Here is a 10,634-nt window from a genome sequence, read left to right as displayed (position 1 = left end):
TGTGATGCTCAATTACAATGTGCTTTAGGCTAATCATGCTTTATGGCTTGGCATGAAGTGGGAGTCCAGATCTTGTGGTTTATGCAACACGTAATAATAGCTTAGTGTGATTTGTGAATCCAACTTCTGGTCAATCTGCTTCGAGCACTTCGGCCTAGGTTCAGGCCTTACGTTTCCCTCTGCAATCATTTAATTAGAAAGAAGACAAGTGAAAAATAAAAGTCCTAATGCTTAGTGTTTATTATGAAAGTGTTTTCAAATCTAAATTCACAATATTGATTGATTGATTCCAAATATTTCAGAAGAATGGTTATTTTTATATTTACGACAAAAAGGAGAAAGAAAGCAAAATCCACGGCTATACACATTGTTCTTTTTTTGACCATGGAATATGCCAGTTAAGTTCTGAAAGTTCTAGGAATTTCTCAGACTGTTCGATTGTCTTGAAATCTCAGGGGGAAAAATTACCGCTTTTGGTCCTGAGCTGACCTACTGAATATGGCACAGGGCATAAAAGGGAGTTACCTTTTGGGGTACATTGCACTTTCTGTGCACACCGGTTGTGGCCCTCCACCATATCAGATTGGCTTGAATCAAACTTTGCTTTGATCTGATTGTCATTGCCATCTGGTTATGATCACCTTATTGTAGCATTAATGCGCAAGGCTAAAGCGAGGGTCAAAATAAATACTACCAACATTAAAACAAAGGGAAGCCATTTCCTAAGTATGCAAAGCTCAGCCAGGCACTTAATTTTCATTTCAGTTAAAAACATGCTGCGATGGAACCTACACAAAGAAAGTTCCTCCAAAAACTCAAGATAATTCTGAAAGAGAGAAACTAAAATTGGGCAGTTTAGCAGCAGCATCCCATTTATCCAAGGAAGACTCTTGTAGTATAATAAGAGCCCTTTTGATTGTTTCTGATTTCCAGACGGCTGGATTTGGAATACTTTGGTCATTCCCACAGTAGCATGCAGAACTCTTAATTTATTATGAGTCATGAGAATTCAGGAATACACAGAACATATAACAGCAAACAATAATGAAATAATTAAAATATTAATAATGGGAGAGAAGAAACTATTCCATCTGCTTCTTACAGAAAGCCAAAGTTTATGTTGTGGTGAATATATGTGTGTACATATGTATGTATATAGACATATATGTGTGTGCTTGCACACATACACCTATTAATTTGTGGTGAAAAGAATGCACATTAATAGCCCTAAATGTCAACTTCTGGCATGTATTGTTAAAGTGATGACAGATTATAATTGACCTGAACCATCAGCATACCGTGTAATTTATATCTTTTTATATATAGTGTAAGACAAGCTAAAGAAACTGCCATTCAGTTACATAACAATTTGCCCATCATTTATGGGAAACTATAGCATTCATAAAGCACACAAACACGCTCAATTCCAGTTGTGGAATATCTGGAACAAAAGCAGAGTTTCACAGGCTATCAGTCTGAAGGTCCTCCAGAATCATTCCCAGAAATGTATTTGATAATGTGTGAAAATGGGTGGTTAATCTCCTTCTCTAATAATCCCAAATCAAGCTTTTATCCTGCTAAAGGACGAAAGGGACCTACCTCCATATATCAGATATAAGGAAGAAGCCCGCTTCAGCATATGATAGGAGTAGGGAGGCAAACACATATTAATGCTTCTCAGAAGAATGGCTCATAGGTTGATGTCATTAGCAACTTATATCCAATATTTTCTCCTTAAAACAAAATGGGGAGTATTTCACAGAAGAAGATGTATTTTTGTTTGTGGGATGTGCAAGGAACAGAGAGGAAGTGAATTCTAGAATGTATGCACCTTTCCCTCCATTGTATATAAATTTTTCGTATGAACCAATGCATGTGATTAAGCTCCAATTAAGGGTACTATTTAAAAACAGTAAAATTAGGGGGGGGGGGGGAAGAAAAGGATCAAGTTGTCTGTGTAAGTTGTCTGAATTACAAGATGAGTACAAAGATAAAGTCACCCAGACCTCTATGTTGGGTCTTAGGTAAACCAGTCCTACAGGAAATGGCAATCTGCATCAAAGAGGCAACGAATGAGAAATCCACTGAACCAACTCAAAAATGACAACAGATACGTGTATTATTTCTTTTTGGCATTTTTAATCTGGCACTCTACAGTTTGGATTGAAACTGCAGGTAAGGCGTCACACTTCCAACTTAACTGGATGTACACCAAAGAGACTTTCGCCTTCAGATGTGTAGCCAATCTTTTTCTTTTCTTTCTTTCTTTTTTAAAAAACACACTGTTACTTATTTTAGTGCGTTCCATTGTTATTTGATAACAGAATAAATGCACACAACTATAGATCTTACTTCACTACTCCAGGGCTGGCTACTAAAACATTCAGTCAATCTAAAGGCTACTAACTCCCAGAGAGTTTTCTTCAATTTTTTTTTCCTATTCTACACACTCCAGCTACTGCATTTCTTACTCTAGTGCAAAAAGGGACCAAACAGCTTTTACAAATAAGACCTTTTAAACTTTTGTTTTTAAATAAAGAAGCTACATGAGAAAATACCATTAGAGGCAAAGGAATTTCAGATGGATTCTAGGAAATCTTCCTGGGAATAATTCCTTATTTTGACTTGGGCTCTTTGCAGGCACAATCATAGGAGAACATTTAACTTACATACATCTGAACACTATCCTCGTTTTCTTACAAGCCCTAGAGTGCAAGAAGGGGCATCTTTTCAGTGGAGTCTTCATGGTATTAAAAGAGACCAATTTTCCTGTGACTTAACACTGTCTACTTATATTTTGTAGCCTTAACGCTCATACTATCTAACACTTTTTTAGTTGCTGAAGTGCCAACCACTGAAGCTGGAACCCCTTTTTTTATTTATCTGATTGCAACATTTATTTGGACATGGGATTAAACAGGCCAACTCTCCGAATTAAATGTTCGCTTTCAATATTACCTAACTGAAAGAACATCAAACGCATATTTATTTTGACCATCTTACTTTATCACAACTCAGGTTCTGCTATTTGTGTGGCCCTTGTAATCTATCTGCTTAAAAGACTTCAGCCTAGCATCAGAGCTGAGCTTGTGTCAAAGGGTGACAGCTTTGGAATGACAATATAGAAATAAAAATAGAAACTCTGGAACAAATTAAATTTTAATTGATATCCAGGAGGGTATTAATACTGTTAATTTCCCCTTTCTTAAACTCTTGAGTGCAGGACTCTTGATGGGTTACATTAGTGAATGTTTACCATATTTGCATTTCAAGAGATTTTTAGTCACACAAGTGACTGTTTGTTTGTTTTTTGCCAATGCATTTGCACAGAACAGTCAAGTGACCAGAGTCCAGCTCAAGACTTAAGATACCTTGGGGTCTGTGCAACAAATCAAAACATCTGGAAGATTGGGAACCAGCATCCCTACATCTGTTGGGAAAACAGAAAATACCACCTGGGTTGGTTTCAGAAAGTGTCATATGAACTCTTTCTTCATATAAATGGTAATCAGGGTAGCTAATTATTTTGTCTTCTTTTTTCCTCCAAAGCTCTTCCCGTATAATAAAGCCAGGTAAAATACTATACAACTTTTCTCAAGCTACAGATATGCAGCAGCAAAAAACAAAAAACTAAACAAACAAAACATAAAATAGACCACCTTCCCAAACTGGCTTATAATTAATTTCTGGCTCATTTAAACCGAAAGCAAGTGCCTCTTAAGCAGGAGGTTTTTGGTAAGATAATACCCATTCAAATGAGCCACTCGTCGTACCAACAGTAAATGTAAAAATTGGGCATTTACTGTGATCCATTAAAACTAGCCGTATGGATAATTCGGTCTCTCCTCTACATCATGCCTCTAAAGCCCACATTATTTCTACAAAGACATTCTTTCCAGTTTCTGTTCTTTCTTTTATGCTAGATCTTTCAATACTAACTTTGGCGCAGGTGACTTTGGAGCCAAGCAAATGTATATCTTCTAAAATAATTTTAAAAAAGCATCGGCGTGAAAGTCATACCATTTGTTCCAGATGTGGCCTGTGCAACTAACTGGCAAAACGGATTCCCCACTCTTACTCACAACAGCCCACGAGCCCTCCAAAAAAAAAAAAAAAAAGAAGGCTACCAAGATGGTTGGGGCTATCCTTGATCACTGTAAGTCCTGCTGGAGCTGAAACTACCGTAAGTATCTCCAAACTTTGGGTGGAAGCCCTATTTGTGAGTGCATTTCTACTTAGAAAAAAAAGAAAATAAATCCCTCTCCCCCACTTCCCTGACTATCAAGGTCTCTAACCCTAAGATATTTTTTCCTATAATACAGCTATAAATATAATGTGTGTGTGTGTGTGTGTGTGTGTGTGTGTGTGTGTGTGTGTGTGTGACTGACTGCTCTGCCTTCTGCAACACAAAAAGCTCTAGAAGAGCCTGGTTTTACTCTCTTGCAAAGGTGAGTTTGTGTAAAAAAAAAAAAATTCTCAGGAACGCATGTGGGATACAATCCTCCTGACTTGTCTATAGTAGTACTGATTCTACCTGTGCCATGTGTAGTTTTCACCTCAGCTAAATAAATATATAAATAAAGGTAAAGCTGGGAAAGGAGTGACAGTCTCCCAGCCAACTCTGGGCTGACTGGAAGGACTAGAAACAAAAGAACTCTGGACAGATTGGTCATTGATTGAATCATCCCAGCTCAGGTGTTGTTGATGCGCAAGACGAGGCAATGGGATGGTTTGATCAGACTCTAAACATCATTTTTGAGCAGCTGGAAGGGCTACTGAGGGAAGGAAATGAATATTGTAAATAATAAGAAAGGAAAAGCAAGAAATAAATATTATAATTATTATAAACTAGTGCTTATAATACCAGTTCGATTGCACATGCTTGAAAAATGGATCCAAAAAGAAAAGTTGAGCTAATCTGCAAGATAGGACCTATGTTGAAGAATGAGTTAGTTCATTGGCTGGAAGCCAAATCAAATTTGCCACTAAGTTGGGGAATGGTGGCAGGTAAAATCAATTAAACAATGTGTTCTTATAGCATATATAGTGAATGAAAATGGATGTTCAAACTGACTCTGTTACATAAAACTATCAAGATAATATTTTAAAATGACGGGAAATGACAATTGTGATTGTACCAGCAAGTTCTAAAATCAGCATCTTTCAGAAAAAGAAACTTCCCTCTCATTAAAAAAAAATATAGAAAGAGTCATAAACTTGTGTGATTTTGCAATAAGTGAAATGTTAGCAAGCAACTACAATATCAGAATACTGGCTAGAGAAACCAAGCACAAAAGAAACCCCATCTTTAACCTGGCAACCTTTAAGCCTAATGAAGTCCAAAAGAGAATCTTGAGGAAGTTTTCTTTTTCATTTGGAAGTCATCTCAAAGTAAGATATAAAATAAATAATACTTAAAAACTACTGAAGAAAATACTGCTCCCATCTGGTCAGATATATATATAGATAGATAGATACAGCATGCCTACATACAGAAAATCATGTGGCGCTGTCATTTACAAACAGGAAATAAAGCAGTGTGGTATTAGAAGCTTTAAATATTCCAAGTGTGTGTTGATAATTTTTCTAAGATTTAAACCCCCCACACAAAAAAACGAAGGAAAGAACAGAGAGAGAGAGAAAAAAAATCAAATCCTGCATTCACAACTTATTGGTTTTCTGTAGCAAACAGTTCACGTAGTAGTGTATACTCCAAGGATTAATATTCCTCTGCAGAGTTGCTACCAGTGAGATACCCGTTTGTTCCATTTGTCCCATTGATGGTAGCTGAGCTGTGGGAGGTCCTTGACTGAAGAGTGGAGGTTTCCTCATCTGAACTGGACTCAACATCACTTCGGTCATCCTTTGTCTGCAAAAGGTGTAAGGAAAGGGGGAGCGGGGAGAGGAGAAGGAAACCTTATTGTATCAGTTGCATAAGAGAAAGAAGATCGGCTCTCTGTTCTGTTGTTTATTTACTTGTTTATTAAATCTGTTATATAGCCAACTATCAAGAGTTTCTTGGCAGTTTCTCTGCCTCCATTCAAAAGTTGGGGAACCAACCAGCTTCCAGTTGCCTCTTATCTATTTGCTTCTAAAGTGCTAAACCAGAAAAATTGAGGGAAAGTTGCATCTAACTAGTATGGTAGGTGCTGGGTGAGGACCAGAAGTGGGCTGTTGGGGTTCGCAGGGGTTCGGGAGAACTTCTAGCTTAGATTCTGTGCAGTTCGAAGAACCCTCAAATCCCACTCCTGGATGGCCCCACCCAACCCCTCCCAGGAGTCCCCACATGGCCCGTTTTGGATGCAGGAAGTGCAGGGTGCGCGCAGACGCTCGGGGACGGTGTAAAATGGGCCTACCGGAAGTTCAGAAAGGCCGGAAACAGGCCTGTTTCTGGCCTCCGGAGGGCCTCCGGAGCCTGGGGACGCCATTTTCATCCTCCCGGAGGGTTGAGGAAAGCCTCCGGAGCCCAGAGAGGACAAAAATGCTGACTAGGCTATGCCCACCATGGCCATGCCCACCCAGCAACCGGGCAGAAAACCCCTTGCTAAAATTTTTGAAGCCCACCCCTGGTGAGGACCAGGTTATGGGCTTTGTGCTAGAAAGGACACTTAGTTGAGAAGAGCTCAATCCTTTCCTTTTTTCCTGCTACTTTACCTTCTGCATCTGATCAGTTCAGGCTTTCCCTCTCCCAGCCCATCTTATATCTGGTACTAGAGTTAGGCTGGGAGGAAAAAGAGCAGTTTATAGAGTTCAAGGAGAAGTTAGACAGCAGACAGATCCATTTGTTAGACTTGAGAACTAGATTAGACTCGAGCACCGGGTTTTGCACTATTGCATATACGCCAGTGGGACAGACAAAAACAAACAAACAAACAAAAGTGGCTAGATACCTCTGTTTCATCCTTTCTCCCATTTATTTTTTTTATTAAAAAGTTTTATCAAATATTACAACAATTTTTTCCCCATCCCCCCTCTCCCTCCAACCCCCCTCCCCCCACCCTGGACTTCCCAGAGCAAATACAGGGTATAACATTTAACAATCATAAACTAAAATATGCTAACTTTCTGTAGGCTCTTAATTCCATCTTGCTCCTTTCTCCCATTTCTGCTGCCTCCTAACCTCACCTTTTTAACTTCTTTTATTGTGGTCCTTCCTCCCTCCCTCCCTCCCTTATACAATATTTCCCAGAATCTCTTCAAGATATACTTGTCTCAACTTCTGTTGCATCTAAGGCAAGCTTTAGCATTACTTTATTCCTGATATCACTCTGAATGTCCCTTGTCAATAAAATAATGTAGTCTGACACCCACTTTGAGGAAGGAATGGCAGATAATCAGTAAATCTGATCCATGGATCTACAGCTTAGGCTTTCAATTTTTCTTCCTCTCCATATAAACAAAGAGAGGAACAGCAATGGCATATTATGACTTCTTGCAAACCTATACTAGTATACAGTATTGAAAGTTTATACCAGATATCCGTCTTGCAGTTGTTATTGCTTATGCTACTAGATTTGCCAAAATAGCCGTAAGAGATTCCAGCTGACAATTTTGATTATGCGTTCTTTGTCTAGAGTTCCCATTGGTAAATACATTTTCTTTTGACAAACCAAGCATTTAACTGGTAATGTCTCTAGTAAAGATATCAACAGAAAAAGAACAGTTTGGATGTTGAAGAAATGTTGGCCTCAATAAACAACATAGGAAGCTTCTGCGGGCATTACCAGTCATGGCTTCAAATTGGATTATGAAAACCAAAAAACAACAAAACAAACCACTTGCTATCATAGTAAAGGGAAAAAAAACAGGATTTGAGATTACAGAAAGCATGCAATCGTGCTTTTGACTGATCAGAAGAGAGATCAGAACTGGAAGCTATGTCTGCAGTGGCAGTCAAGATAAGCAGGAGAGGGTGTGTGCCAAGAAGCAGCAGCAAAGAAAGTATGGCAGTTGGGAAGGGCATGAACAACTAACAAGCCATTGATGTAAGATGGGCAATTGGTAATCCAACCACCATATGTGGCTCCCAAGTTCTTATTTTTAGGATAGTTCTCAGAGCTACCTCTAATCTTGACCTTGAATGGTGCACTCTCCCCAGATTAGCAGTTGCCTGCCATATTGAGGTAGGAAATATGAAGACTGCACTTTATATAATCTTAACATAGTTAATCAGAGAAAATACATTGTAGAAAAATGAGGAGAAATCCTGTAAAATTCCAGCCCCATCTGTATTCTTAATATTGTTCTGTTTATTCTGACTCTCCGCTCTCCCCCCAGCCCTACTACCAAAAGGCTCCCTACTCCTGCATCAATGAGCGCTCAATATACTATGAAGTAATGTGCTATATAATAAAATCCCTGATCGTGAATTGCATTTGGCATAACAGCAGGCAGTAAATTTTGAGCAGAATGAAAAAAAAAAACAACCCCTGATAAACAGAAAAAGGAGCCTCAGAAAAAGGCCAAGCAGTATCAAAAGTGACAAAGGGATGGATGGTTGAGTGAACCTGCAAGGGTGTGAATTTGATGCATGTAATGAATTTTAGCACTGCATAAGAAAGGAACGCTAGCATCTAAAGCCTCTGAAGTCTTGCTGGATGTGCATAGGACACCTATTATTTCATGGCCAAATAGTAGATTGTATATTGAATTCAAATGTAGGATGAAAGCCATTGGCAAAGCAGAAATAAAATTCTGTGCTGGTTACTGTTCTTATGATCACCAGACCAAAGGAAATAAATAGCCCTATCTAGTAACATTCTGTTCTGCCCCAGCTCCGGATTTCCGAGGATATTGACACACACCAACAGTCCTTAGCAAATTTATTAAGTAGCAAGAATAAACCAAAGTCCGGCAAAGGTTGGCAACCAGCCCAGAAAACAAAATACGATAAGACTTTTCCAAAAATGCTCTGATGATAATTACAAGTTGTTTCCAGCAAGAAACTGACTAACCACGTGTGACTTAATAGGCGAAGGGAGTGGCCAATTATCCTCAAGCCTTACTCTTGAGGAGACCTCCTCCTCCTGAGTAGCCACTCCTGCCTTTTGGCAGTCTTGTGTGCTCGAGCATTGAGGAGAGGCTCTTCCTCTTTGCTCTCTCCACTTGAAGAAACCTCTGGAGGTTCTGAAGGCCCTGGCTGAGTCTCTGCCTCTGGCACCAGATCCTCTTCAGCCTCCTTGCTGTCCGATGCGAGTGCCGGCTGCGCAGGCTGCTGACGCGACACCACACCAGCCTCCTCGTCGTCAGGATCAGCCACGATCCACGCAGGCTGCTGGTGGGCCACAACACATTCCATAAAATTTTCACATAGGCTTGTGGGCCATTGGAAATACTTTTAATTATCCCTCCTGTAAGTTAATGGCAGGATAGAAATGATAAACTCGGCTGGGGGCAACTCCAGAAAAAATTCCCCCTTTTTTCATATTTAAATGTTTCCATCCTGAAAAGGTCCGCAGAACAGGAGGTCAAGAGAAGAAAAGTCAAATACCGGTAGCTTTATATATTTTCTGTCTAGGAATATGCTAAATAATAGCAATAGCACTTAGACTTATATACCGCTTCACAGTGCTTTACAGCCCTCTCTAAGCGGTTTACAGAGTCAGCATATTGCCCCCAACAATCTGGGTCCTCATTTTACCGACCTCGGAAGGATGGAAGGCAGAGTCAACCTTGAGCCTGATGAGATTCGATCTGCCAAACTGCTGGCAGCCGGTAATCAGCAGAAGTAGCCCACAGTACTGCACTCTAATGACTGTGCCACCGCGGCTCATGGAGCTAATGGTTAGCTATTGTATGATGTCAGGCTCGGTCAACAAGACAGTTGGTCAATTCATGTCGCATCCAATGGATCAACACTCAGTTGATTTGAAAAAAAAAAGTAGACCCTGCCCTTGTGGGAAAACACTAAGGAAGAAAACAAAAACAAATTGCTGGTTCCAGAGCTGCAAAGAGCATGCAATCTTTAGCAAAGTGAATATTCAGCTGAATAATTAAAGGACACAGAAAAGAAAGGAGAGAAGCGGCAAGCCCACAGAAAGAGATACTGTACTGTGTTCTTCCTACCAGAGAAACTTACATGCAAAGGATTCCACTTCCCAGCCTTCAGAGGCAGCAGAAAGGAAATGATTAAGAAGGTTTAGAAAGAAGTCACATGCAGTTTTCCCATGAAGCAAGAGGCTGCCTACCAGAACATCAGTTAAATACCTTCCAGTATGCGGATCAGTCTGGAAGACACAGAAACCGCACAGAACTCCAGCTATCAGTCTAAAGATAAGATGTCTGGGTAGATTTGTGGTTTCACATTCTGCAACTGCTTGGGGCTGTTTTGCATAATGCCTTTTTAAGGTTGTATGTATGTATGTATGTATGTATGTATGTATGTATGTATGTATTATATTTTCCACACATATTTTTTTTAAAAAAGAAAAATACAATGCATGAAAATCAATGCATATTTGTAACTGCACAAGTGCTTTCAAAAAGAATTGAAAATATACCCCTGACAAGTATACACACGCACAGGTAGAGAGATTCTTCTGGTCCTAAGAAACAGACCTTTGCTTAAGAAAAAATGGTTCTGGTGATGAACTAAGCACAAAACTACAACAACAATCACTTGAACCAGAATAATA

At 39.5% G+C, this 10,634-nt stretch overlaps 1 protein-coding gene across 2 annotated transcripts in view; it reads right to left on the bottom strand.

Moving 5' to 3' along the window:
* Positions 1-216: 216 nt before the first annotated feature.
* Positions 217-10,634, bottom strand: part of CERS6 (ceramide synthase 6) — a 112,474-nt gene continuing 102,056 nt past the window's right edge. Inside the window, exons 10-11 of one of the 2 annotated variants that reach the window (XM_034426825.3) lie at positions 10,079-10,102; positions 5,554-5,869 (exon numbers count right to left, since the gene is read on the bottom strand). In XM_034426825.3, the coding sequence (XP_034282716.1) occupies positions 5,720-5,869; positions 10,079-10,102 (174 nt within the window). In that variant the 3' untranslated portion in view covers positions 5,554-5,719. Of the gene's footprint in view, positions 5,870-10,078; positions 10,103-10,634 lie in introns of both variants that reach the window. The other variant, XM_034426834.3, reaches the window with a different exon arrangement.

The sequence above is a fragment of the Pantherophis guttatus genome, chromosome 1, assembly GCF_059756535.1.
Source record: "Pantherophis guttatus breed Tessera chromosome 1, ASM5975653v1, whole genome shotgun sequence".
Lineage (NCBI taxonomy): Eukaryota > Metazoa > Chordata > Lepidosauria > Squamata > Colubridae > Pantherophis > Pantherophis guttatus.
The sequence above is the reverse complement of the archived record's forward strand: the minus strand, read 5'-3'. Positions and strand labels throughout refer to the sequence as shown.